Source organism: Hyaena hyaena, unplaced genomic scaffold (genome assembly GCF_003009895.1).
Source record: "Hyaena hyaena isolate Hyena2069 unplaced genomic scaffold, ASM300989v1 scaffold_127, whole genome shotgun sequence".
Lineage (NCBI taxonomy): Eukaryota > Metazoa > Chordata > Mammalia > Carnivora > Hyaenidae > Hyaena > Hyaena hyaena.
In genome coordinates, this window is record NW_024080758.1 from 1,565,103 (window position 1) to 1,577,526 (window position 12,424).

General features: G+C 40.1%; 1 protein-coding gene across 4 annotated transcripts in view; it reads left to right on the forward strand.

The window, feature by feature from the left end:
• Positions 1 to 12,424, forward strand: part of CATSPERE (catsper channel auxiliary subunit epsilon) — a 151,842-nt gene that overhangs the window by 12,041 nt on the left and 127,377 nt on the right. For all 4 annotated transcript variants that reach the window (XM_039237502.1, XM_039237501.1, XM_039237505.1 and 1 more), the window contains exons 3-5: positions 4,117 to 4,190; positions 4,761 to 4,830; positions 6,986 to 7,056. In XM_039237502.1, coding sequence (XP_039093433.1) covers positions 4,117 to 4,190; positions 4,761 to 4,830; positions 6,986 to 7,056 — 215 coding nt within the window. The remainder of the gene's footprint in view (positions 1 to 4,116; positions 4,191 to 4,760; positions 4,831 to 6,985; positions 7,057 to 12,424) is intronic.

Consider the following 12,424-nt stretch of genomic DNA (forward strand, 5'->3'; position numbering starts at 1 on the left):
TTCTTTAATTTCCCAGTTAGCCCCTTCATTCTTTAGTAGGATGTTCTTTAATCTCCATGTATTCAGAGGCTTTCCAATTTTTTTTTCCTGTGGCTGATTTCAAGTTTCACAGCACAGTGTTCTGAAAATATGCATGGTATGATGTCAGTCTATTTTTTTTAACCTGTTTGAGGGCATTTTGTGACCCAGTATGAGATCTATTTTGGAGGATGCTCCATGTGCACTTGTGAAGAATGTGTATTCTGCTGCCTTGGGATGAAATGTTCTGAATATATCTGTTAAGTGCATTTGGTCCTGTATGTCATTCAGAGCCATTGTTTCCTAACTGATTTTCTGTCTAGATGATCTGTCTATTGCTGTAAGTGGAGTATTAAAGTCTCCTACAATTATTGTTTTATTATACAAAAGTTTGCTTATGTTTGTGATTAATTGATTTATATATTTGGGAACACCATGTTGGGGGCATAAATATTTATAATTTTTAGCTCTTCTTAAGGATAGACCCCTTAATTATGATATAATGCTTCTTCATCTCTTGTTGCACAGTCTGTTTTAAAAACTAGTTTGTTTGATATAAATATGGCTACTCTGGCTTTCTTTTGACATCCATTAGCATGATAAATGGCCCCTCACCTCCTCACTTTCAATCTGCAGGTGTCCTCTGGTCTAAAATGAGTCTCCTGTAGACAGAATATAGATGGATCTTTGTTTTTTGTCTATTCTGATACCCTGTGTTTTTTGACTGGTACATTTAGTCCATTTACATTCCAAGCGATTATTGAAAGATACGGATTTAGTGCCATTGTATTATCTGTAGATTTCATGTGTGTTTGTGATGTCTCTGGTCCTTTGTAGTTTTTGCTGCTTCCCACTCACAGAGTCCCCCTTAGGATCTCTTGTAGGGCTAGTTCAGTGGTCACAAATTCCTTTAGTTTTTGTTTGTCTGGAAAGTCTTTATCTCTCCTTCTGTTCTGAATGACAGTCTTGCTGGATAAAGGATTCTTGACTACCTATTTTTCCTATTCTGCTCCTTTTTGGCCTACCAAGGTTCAATAGACAGGTCTACTACCAACCTGATGTGTATTACCTTATAAGCTAAGGACCTTTTGTTCCTGGCTGCTTTCAGAATTTCTCTTTATCCTTGTATTTTGCTGGTTTCACTATGCTGTGTCATCATGTTAACCTGTTTTTGTTGATTTAGAAGGGAGTTCTCTGTGCCTCTTGGACTTGGATGCCTGTTTCCTTCCCCAGATTAGGGAAGTTCTCAGCTATAATTTGTTCAAATAAACCATCTGCCTCTTTCTCTTGCTTTTCTGCTTTTGGAACTCCTATGATACAGATATTGTTTCATTTCATGGAATCATTTAGCTCTCTAATTCTCCCCTCGTGATCTAGTAATTTCCTTTCTTTCTTTTTTCAGCTTCATCATTTTCCATAATTTTATCTTCTGTTTCACCTATTCTTTCCTCTGCTTCTTCCATTCTTGCTGTCACTGTATCTAGTTTATTTTTCATCCCATTTATAGCATTTCTTAATTCATTATGACAAGTCCTTAGGTCTTTGATCTCTGCCACAATAGATTCTGTGCTGTCTTCTATGCTTTTTTCAACCCCAGCTGTTAGTCTTATGACTGTTATTCTAAATTCTTATTCAGATACATTGTTAATATCTCTTTTGAGCAATTCTCTGGCTATGATTTCTTCCTGAATTTTGTTTTGGGGAAAATTCTTCCGTTTTGTCATTGGCACTAATTTCTGTCTTTTGCATGTTTTAGTAGCTTGTTATGTGTCTGCACCTGCGAGTACTACTATATTAAAAAGGGGCCATCCACTGTTGAGGGCCTGGCACTTCAGGGACTGTTTCTGGTGCACTCTATTGTTGCGTTTTGGCTGTTCTATCCCACTGGTCAGCCCTCTGTAGAGCTCCTCCTTGCTTGTGATGGTGGAGTGTTTGGACCTTCAACCAATGTGCTTTGATGTGTTTGTTGAAGTAACCCTGGAAAAAAAGGAAAAAGGTAGGGGGGAAGCCTGATCCCATAAAAAGAGAAAAATGAAAGGGGAGAAAAGAAGACCAAACAGTGAATCGAAAAACTATAAAGCTTAATCCAGAGAAAAAGAAAGGAAAATGAAGAAGAAGAAGAAGAAGAAGAAGAAGAAGAAGGAGGAGGAGGAGGAGGAGGAGGAGGAGGAGGAGGAGGAGAATAGAAAAGGTGTAAGGAGAATAAATGCCTGATCACACAAATATATATATATATATTTACATACACATATATACATGTATATGTATGCATATATATACATTTGTGTATATATATGTGTGTGTATATAAGAATTGACCAAAGAGAAATCAGAAACTATGAGCCTAATTCCAAAAGAAAAAAAGAAGGGGGTAGAAATAAAAAGAGAAGAAAAAGAAGGGAGAAATTAAAAAGGAAAGAAACAGACAGCCAGCCGGGCCAACAACAGCAACAGCACACGTGGTCTGTTGGCGCCTGGGACTGGCGGCCGCGTGGCCTGGGGGAGGGGCTCTGGCTCAGTGTCAGCCTTGTTCCAGTAGCTCTGCAGTTAGCAGGCTCCGAGGGCGGGGTTTGGTGTAAGGGGTCCCGCGCCAGGGGGCGCCGCTGCGCTGCTCTCAGAAGCCCCACCGTGCTGGTGATGGGGAGAATGGTGACACCCAACCTCTCCTCCCCACACGGGGTGTCTCGAACCCCACTGCTCAGGCAGCCCTCACAGAATAGCCTGGGCCTTCAGCTTGCCCTGTTCCTCACAGTTCTCCAGTGCCTTCTAGGAGCCCAGCTGGGATTCAAAACCCAGTCTTAAAGGATCCCACACAGCGGGGGCCCTGTTCTGATGTGCAGCCACTCCACTCTGCTGATAAAAGGCCTTTGACGGTGGGGGCAGGGGTCCCCTGGGTGGCTCAGTCAGTTGAGTTTCTGACTTTGGCTCAGGTCATGAACTTGCAATTTGTGGGTGTTTTTTTCTTTTTTAATTTAATGTTTATTTCTTTTTGAGAGACAGAGAGGCTGGAAGAGGAGTAGAGTGAGGGAGACAGAGGATCTGAAGCAGGCTCTGCATTGACAGCAGAGAGCCTGACACGGAGCTCAAACTCACTAACCGTGACACCATGACCTGAGCCGAAGTCGGGCGCTTAACCGACTGAGCCACCCAGGTGCTCCTGCAGTTTGTGGGTTTGAGTCCCACCTTGGGCTCTCTGCTGTCAGCACAGAGCCAGCTTCTGATCCTCTGTCCCCCTCGCTCTCTGCCCCTCCCCCACTTGTGCTTTCTCTGTCTCAAAATAAATAAACTTAAAAAAAAAAAGTCTTTGGCTGGCACTTGCAGGGTCTTTTGTCCTTGGGGAGGCAATAAACCCTCTTCCCAAAGTACTCTGGAAAGGGGACTGTTCTGTTCCAGCGTGCCCAGAGATCCCGACACTGCCTTGCGCTCTGGTCCGGCTTCCCCCTCCCCAGGAGCACCTGCTTGGCTCCTGGCTTAGCTCCAGAGAAAGTCGTGCACTATAGAAACCTCTGAGTTTCAGCTCCTAAAGCTGTTTGCAAAGTAGAAACTGGCACTCTCCATATTTCTCATTCCCCCACCCACAGTCCAGAGAGGTTTTCCTTTTGTGATAACTCAATGCCGACTTTTACAAGCTCTCTCTGTTCCGCTCCCTTCTGCCTCTGCATAGAAAGGCCTCCGTCCCTTCTGAGCAGGTGCCACTTTATCTCTACCACTTCCTATACACCCACCTCAGTCCCGCCAAGATGTCTCCCTCCGCCTGTAGAGATCCCTCTGCCACCCTGCAGATCGATTTCCTGGGTGTTCCAAGCGATCTGACCTCAGTCACTGCTGTGTTTGAGGGACCAGGGCAATCTCAGCCCCTACTTCTCTGTCGTCTTAACTCCGAAGAAATCTTACAGTTTCTGAGGGAGACTACTGAAGTCTCTTGGAAAAGCTAAGTTACTTTTCCTTTGCCTATTATTTTGTACAATTTTAAAGCAATAAAATGTTTAGTCATTCTTTCAATGATACGGACACAGAAAAGTGAACCCTGTATCTGAGTACTCAGGTAAAGAATCCTGGAGCAGATTTTTTGTTTGAACTATTTTACCTTCTTTTTTAGATTAAGTTAGAGTATGAAGGAACATCATTTTCTGAGTGGAGTGTGCCAGCAACTTGTTCTGTGAAAAATAAAAGGTAAGATCTTTGCTGCTAATGTCAATATAATGCATGTATTTACACATAAAAAAGTATTCATGTAGCATGGACAGCCAGGTTTAACGCCATGACTGAATGTAAATTGCTTCTCAGTAAATAGATGTGAGAAGAAAGACAAAATCTCTTTGAAAATAAGATATAGGGCGCCTGGGTGGCTCAGTCAGTTAAACATCCAACTTTGGCTCAGGTCATGATCTCCAGGTTTATGAGTTCGAGCCGGGCCTCAGGCTCTGTGCTGACAGCTAAGAGCCTGGAGCCTGCTTCGGATTCTGTGTCTCCCTCTTTATCTACTCCAGCTTCTCTCTCTCTCTCTCTCTCTCTCTCTCTTTCTCTCTCTCTCTCTCTCTCAATCTCTCTCTCTTTCTCTCAAAAATGAATAAACATTAAAAAAAAATTTAAGAAAATAGGATAAATGTAAAATATTGCTGTATTTTTTATTTTTCTTATTAGCATACAATTAATGTTTTTAGGCTTAAAAAGTAGTGTGGGGGGGGGGGACAGTTTCTAACCCGTGTGCTTATTTCTCTTTCTGTTCTTTGTAAATACTAGCTCACCCCAGACGGAGCTGCGGTGTTCTTCTCCTGGCATTCAGACAATAAGGCCAATTGTTGTGGGCCCAGTGAGTTGATTTTAATGATAACTTATTAAATCTTGAGTAACTATCTCCGTTACATTTTCTTTGCCTTATTTTGAGCTTTCAACCTAATTTAATCCATGCTAAATAGTATGTGTTAATCCTAGAGAAGAGGAATGTTTAAGTTATTGTCAATCCGCCTCTAATTTTCAGATATATCTCACAGCAGATTAAAAGTTATGAACTGGTATGTGATTTGCACCTTGGCCTTTTTGCCAAGAAGTGTGTGAAAGCCCCAGTTACCACCTTACTGGTAACAGTATTCCCCAGTGAGTGGGTCTCGTGCCACATACTTATAGCGATTCCCTGGATTACAAAGCCATTTCTAGCAAGTTTCTTTTTACTCTGTTTCCTTCGATTCAAGAAAGTATTTGTGAATGCACATGCAGGAGAGTGATGTTGAATCCTCTCTGGTTTACAAAAAGAGAAGTTAAGCGTTAATAACATTGGCTCTCTACTAATTAGTACCACGTGCCGGCCACACACTCACAGCTGATATTCCCACACAAGTGTGTGTGACGCCACTGCCAGAGAGACTCCGTGTGACACATCTTGACTTTATTTTGGAGCTTGTGGCTTCTTTTGAATTCCTAACCTTCATTTTCAGAGAACAAGTAGAGTGATGCGGAAGAGGCCAAATGATTATTAATTCATTGTTTCAAAACTTGTCGATTGAAAAATATTTTAATTTGAGGGCTTTGAGTTTATGAATCTTTACCAGTTTCATGGACACAATTCCGAGGAAGTAAAGGCTTACTCCTTTTCCTTTTGTTGCGTGTTAGAAGCCCAAATGTGCAATGCTATACACACACACAAACACATGCATAGAGAAGAATATCTTTGTCATTTATGGACAGTGCCATCAGATCTTATAACCTTTAAGTATGTACATGTGACTTTAGAAATCCATTCAAAAGCACTCAGAGATGACAACCCAAAATGTCTCGAGGCTTTGCCGGTGTCCCCTGGTGAGCAAAATCGTCTCTGATTCAGAACCATCAAAGAAGGAAATGAACTGAATTGTGTTTCAGTGAGTAAGACTGTCCAGGAAAACTCACTATTTTCCTTCATACACTCACAAGAACATTCTGTTACCACATGAGGTATAGGGGGTTGGTTTCCACACTGACTAATTCTCTGACTCCAGCTGAGTGTCATACAATTCAAAGTTCTGGCATTTTCTACCTGGAGTTAACTTCCCATCCACAAGGTAAGGGCTCGGTCCCACGAGACTGCTCCACTTCAGATGCCAATTGCAAGTCCCAGTTTGTCACCTGTCCTCGTGACCGACTGTCCATAAATCCGGGTTCCTAGAACCTTCTCCTTAGGGTCAATAATTTGCTAGACCAGGTCACAGAACTCAGGGAAACACATTTAGAGGTTATAATAAAAGATATGATAAAGGATGCAGGTGAAGAGCCAGAGAAGAGCTGTAGGAGGCAGAGGCTTTATGGAAGGCCTTCGGAAGGGCCCTGTGCACAGAGCTCCCGACCCCGTGGTGCTGGTTTGTGTCACGCTGCCAGCATGTGGACATGTTTACCAAACTCGTTTTTGTGGGGCTCCAGTGCATAGGCGTGATCAATCATTAACTCATTTTCTAGTCCCTTTCCTCTCTCCAAAGGGTGGGAGGTTGAGCTAAAAGTTCCAAGCTTCTAATCATGGCTTGGGCTTTCTAGTGATCAGTTCCCATCCAGGGTCCCACCCTGAGTTGCCTCATTAGAACAAAAGGGACTGAGGAGCTCTGTGTCACCGCTCCCCCACCTCACCTCCCCACCCCCCCCCCACCACCATCATTCAGGAGATTATGAGAGTTGTAGGAGCTCTACCTCAGGAACCGGGTCAAAGACCAAAGATGAGCAGGAACTGGGTGTGAAGACCAATACATACATGTTTTACCATTTCCAAACACAGATATAACAAACTTGTCACTCACGGTAGTAAGTTCATAAGTACAGAGAGTAGCTACTGAATTGAACCAGTATTACATGAATATTCATTAGTTCTATTCCCAAATGTGTTCATTACACTTCCTCTCATCTTAGATCATTAGTTTAGTGCCTCTGTGACTTTTCTGCCTGTATCCAAATTTGTACTTAAAGTTACCTTCATATATCATAGTTTCTTTGGCATTTTCTTTTAGGACTCAGATGAAGAACGCAATTTGTCTGTGGAAAATTCTCATATCTGCTTCCTGTGGTATCATAAAGTTATGTAAGTAAGGCAGTCTTGAATACAAAGATAATTAATGCTTTCTCAGAATATTTAGATTTAATTTTTTAATTAACCACAATATGGATTATCTACATCATACTTTTCATATAAGCTTTTCACTCACCAATCAAGGTACCCTCAAGTAAAGTGCCAGACTAATACTGGGAAACAAACAATAAAAATAAGAGTAGCAACCACTATACTTTTAATGTTTGTACTTGATGTAAATTATCTCTCTCAATTTTCATAATAAACACTAATGTGAGTATTGTTATCTTTATAAATGAGGAAATATAAGCTTGGATAGGGTAAATAATTTGGATAATAATACACAGCTACTAATAGACAGCATTGGGATTTGATGCTGGTTTTTCAGACTGCAGTCCTCTTTTATTTCCATTATATACATAGTTTCTCCAACCCATTGTAACATGAGAGGGAATGGAAGTAACTAGAAAGAGGAGACTGGTACAGGAAAAAATAATTAACTGGATCAGAAAGTCATTTGATAAGTTAAAACCATCAATGAATCAGAATATTTTTCAGTGTCACAGTCATGGCAATATCCTAAGCCCGGATAGGGTACAGGGAACTGTGTATTATGTGGCCCCTGCTCTCCAGAGGACTCTTCAACCTCGCCTTTCATTGGCCCACAGTGATCCCTTGAGGACTGACACGTGACCCAGGCAGACCCGATCCAAAGGCTTGTGTCTTCTGTAAAGCGTGGTTGTTGCTGATAGTTGTCTTGGTCCACGTGGTCCCTTAAAAGTCAGATGGCTCTGCAGCTTATATGCATTTTTTGAACTAGAAGCCCCGATACCTAGATTTTAGCCACCCCTTCCAGGAGTACACATTCCATTCCCCTCGGAAATACTGCCCCTTCCCAGACTCATACCAAGAAGCAAGGATTGGGTCTCTGCTGCTCCTGAACCTGGCAGGCTTCTGTCCTCGTTGGGAATTTCAGAGATACCAATCTGCAGCTTCCTCTTGTGGGTTTTGAAACAACTGAGAAATAGAGGGTAGTTTGGGGATAAAAATTCCTAGTACAGCTGAATTGGAGAATAGAACCTGGCTCTCTGTCCAAATGGGTTATTTTCTGCTTCCTCCAAGCAGCAACCAGGGGGCCATCAGAGCAGAGAATCTACCAAAAAAGCACTGATATCCAGTTTCACAGGCTTCCAATCTCACTCACACACACTGAGCCCGGAGAGCTGGTGAAGGAGATGGGCCTTCACACTTCTCTGATCTGGTCATGAACCGTGGAAGCAAAATCAGAAGGAGAAACACCTCTCTCGGGGGCAGGTGAACCCAAAGAGACAGCTCAGTGGGAGCTAAGTGTTTTTCTGTCATGTAAGTGGTAAAAATGTTCACAATCTGTCACCTGTAAAAATACCATGTAAAGGATGCACTGAAACTAATACCCGTGTATTCATCACACAAGTCACAGAAGAGAACATTACCAGCACTGTAGAATCTGCTACTTAGAAATGCGGAATCTGGGACCTCATTCAAGACCTCCTAGATTGTTACCTGCATTTTAACAAGATTCTGAGTCGTCATATGTACATTATTGTTTAGGATGTCCTACTCTGATGCACAGAAATGAAAGCTTCTGTAGGATATAGACCTCAAAGTACAATTGACTAAAAGTAGGATATGCATTTGTTCAAGTTTACTTGGTAATGCCTAAATGCCTTTTGAAAAGATAATTCAAATCTACATCTACACCAGCAGTGGGTGAGTGTTCCGTTGTGCTACCTCCTCACCAACCCTCAACATTACCTGACTTTAACTTTCCAGTCTAGTAGATGTGCAGTTGTGTCATTGTGCTATTTATTTGCATTTCCCTAATTACTATCGAGCATATTTTCATTTATTAATGAGGAACTTTTCTTCCCTCCCTGCTCAATGAGCATTTTTACCCATTATTGAGTTATTCTTATGTTTCAGAATAATTTACAAGGTTTCATTCTAATGACTAGGACATTATATATTTCAATATATATATTGAAAGAATTTTATCCCAGTTCATGCAACTTTTCACTTCTTATGATCTCTATTGATAACAGAGGTCCTTGCTATCATAGAAGAATTTACCAGCTCTTACCTTAATTGGTTTGTGACTTTTTATTTTTTTATTTTATTTTTTTTAAATATTTTTATTTATTTCTAGGAGAGAGAGAGAGACAACATGAGCAGGGGAGGGTCAGAGGGAGAGGGAGACACAGACTCTGAAACAGGTTCCAGGCTCTGTGCTGCCAGTCAGCACAGAGCCTGACGTGGGGCTCGAACCCACGAACCGCGAGATCATGACCTAAGTGAAAGTCAGACGCTTAACCGACTAAGCCACCCAGGCGCCCCTGGTTTGTGACTTTTTAAAGCAATTTAAGAAATCTTTTTCTCTAAGTTCATAAAAATAGCCTCCTATGTTGTTTTCTGAAAGTTGCACATAGTTTTGACTTCCACAGTTAGGTCCTTAATCCATCTGGAATTAGTTTTTGAATACACTTGGAGATATGGATAAATTTTATTTTTTTTCCATGTGAATAATTAATCTCATCAGACCCATTTATTGAATAATGTATTTACCTATAGTGTCTGCTTTGTCATAGATCAATTTTCCATGTATTTATGTGTTTCTTCCCAGCTGGCTCTTCTGTTCGGCTGATCTATTTGTTTACTTAATAAATACTACATTATCTTTATTGCTACAATTTCATTTTTCAAATCTTGATGAATGACAGTGCAAATGCCTGGCCCACTCTGACCCCAACTTTTGTTCTTTCCCAGGAGTCTCTTAGCTCTGTCTTGAGCCTATGAGTTTTTAGAATTGGTTTGTCAAATTCCACAAAACTCTCATCATACGGATTCTTATAATGTGTCTAAATATTTAAATCATTATGGAGAGTTTCAGCTCATGTACAGTATATAACCTTCCATATATTTTGGTCTTTTTATATGTCTGCCAAAAATATTTTGTAATTTTTCAAAAAGTGCCTGGACATTTTTATTAGACCTATTCCTAGATGCTTTATATTTTTGTCTCTATTACATGCAGTTTTTTGAAACTACATTTTCTATCCAGATCTTCCTGTGGTATAGAATACAACTTACTATTGAATATTGAGTTTTCTATTCAGCAATCTTGCTAAACTCCTATATTAATTCTAATAATTTATTTATATATTCTCTTGGAATTTTTACAAATCCTATCACCTACAAATACTGACTTTTTTTTTTAATCCCTTTCCAATTAAGTATATCTTCTCTTTCTTTTATTCTGACTGCGTGGCTAGAATATTCAAACACAATGTTTCCTAGAAGGGTGAAAGCAGGCCTCCTTGTCTTATTCCTGATTTTAAAAGGGAGGCTCTCACAATTTTGCAGAATATTTATTACCAATTATGAATTAACCTCTACCCAGTTGAGGATGTTCCCTTTTATTCCAAGTTGACGGTGAATTTTGCTTATGAATCGGTGCTGAAGTTCATTTAAGGTTTTTCTACTTACACTTCAAAGTTCATCTGGTTTTTCTGTTTTACCATGTTAATGAAGAAAATCATTATTAATATTTCTATATTAAACTAACCTAGTATTTCTGGAATAGGCCAGCTATTCCAGAATTCTTGGTGAATTCTCTTTCATGTACATTGATGGATTTTCCTTGCTGCTGTTCCATTCAGATCTTTCTGGTGTGGATGTCACGAGTGAGTTTGGCCTTCAGTCTTACTCCCTGTGTACTGTCATTCTTCACATTCGGTATCGGGAGTGTGCTAGACTCAGCATGTAACTTAGGAGTGGTCATGCTTCTCTATTCTGAGAGATTTTGTGTTACACTGGAAGTATATGTTCCTTGAGTATTTGATGGAAGCTTGCGCTAAAATTTACTTGGATCCGGATTTCATGGGACGGGGGCGGGGGGGGGGGGGGGGGGAGGAAGTATTCCTAAGTGTTAGGTCCACTTTTTAATGGTTATAGTGCTATTTTGGAATTCCAATTCTTGTTAAATCCATTTTTGTAAGTAGTATTTTTTTCAGAAATGTATTTATGTCTTCAGTTAGCAATCTTAGTATCAATTTTAATATCATAAAGTTGTCTGTAATATTCTCCTGTATTTTTTAGTCGGAGGTGGCTGTAGTTACACTTCTGTTTTAACATTTCTAATAATTTAATTTGTGCCTTCCTTTGTTTCCTTGTCCATGTGGTACCCCTGTTTTATTAGTCTTCTCAAGAGAACCATCTTTTGACTTTTTGAGCTTGTCTATTACAGTCTATTTTATCTTGACTCGTATTTTCTATGATTTCGTTGAATTTGTTTTTCTAAAACTTCAATTGGCTATTTAGCCCATTAGGCTTGAGGCTCTCTTTTTTTCTAATATGCGTGTTTAAGGCAATCACTTTTCTTCTACATACTTCTGTGACTGTATTCAACAAATATTGCAAACACATCCTAAGTGTGGTTTTCTTTATTGCTCAGAAATAAATTTCTAATCCTTGCTACAATTTGTTTGGCCAATGAGTTCGCTAGAAAGGCATTTTTGGAGGCACCTGGGTGGCTCAGTTGGTTAAGCATCTGACTCTTGATTTTGGCTCAGGTCATGATCTCACAGTCGTGGGATCGAGCCCCATGTCAGGCTATGTGCTGGGTGTGGAGCCTGCTTAAGATTCTCTCTATCCCTCTGCTCCTCTCCCCCACTCGTGCTCTCTTTCTCTCAAAAACTGTTTTTTAAATGCATATTTCAATTTACAAACCTATGAATGTTTTTAATTATAACCTGACTGTATTGGGACAAGAATTGCTGGAGTAAGTTTTTGACCTAGTGTCTAGTCAGTTTTCACAATATCCCATGTGTACCCATAGAAAATACATTTTCCTACTGTTAGATCAGATACTATAATCACACAAAAGTAGATCAGATTTGTTAAGTCAACTGTCCAGATCTTCTGTGTGCTTACTTGACTCATTGTTGGTTTGATCTATCAATTAATGAGAGGGCTCTGCCAAATGTGCCACTAGAATGGTAGATGTGTCACTTTTCCTCAGAGGTACCTAAGTTTTTATTTCAGATTTCGAGGTCATCTCGAGGTTATATTTGAGGTGTATATAACTTTGGGATTACTGACCCCTTTTGAAGAATTGAAACTTTATTTGTAGTGACCTTGCTTCTTACCTGTAATCCTTTTTCATTTTTTGCCTCATGTTCTGTTTTATCTCATGTTGATATATTCATGGGTCTTTATCCATTGATTTTTCAAGTTTTCTATAAACTTATATTTTAAGTGTTTCATTAATGAATGCCTTGAAGCTGGATTTTCTGTGTTTTCTAGTATGACAATCTTTGGCTTTTAATCAGCCAAATTAGTGCAT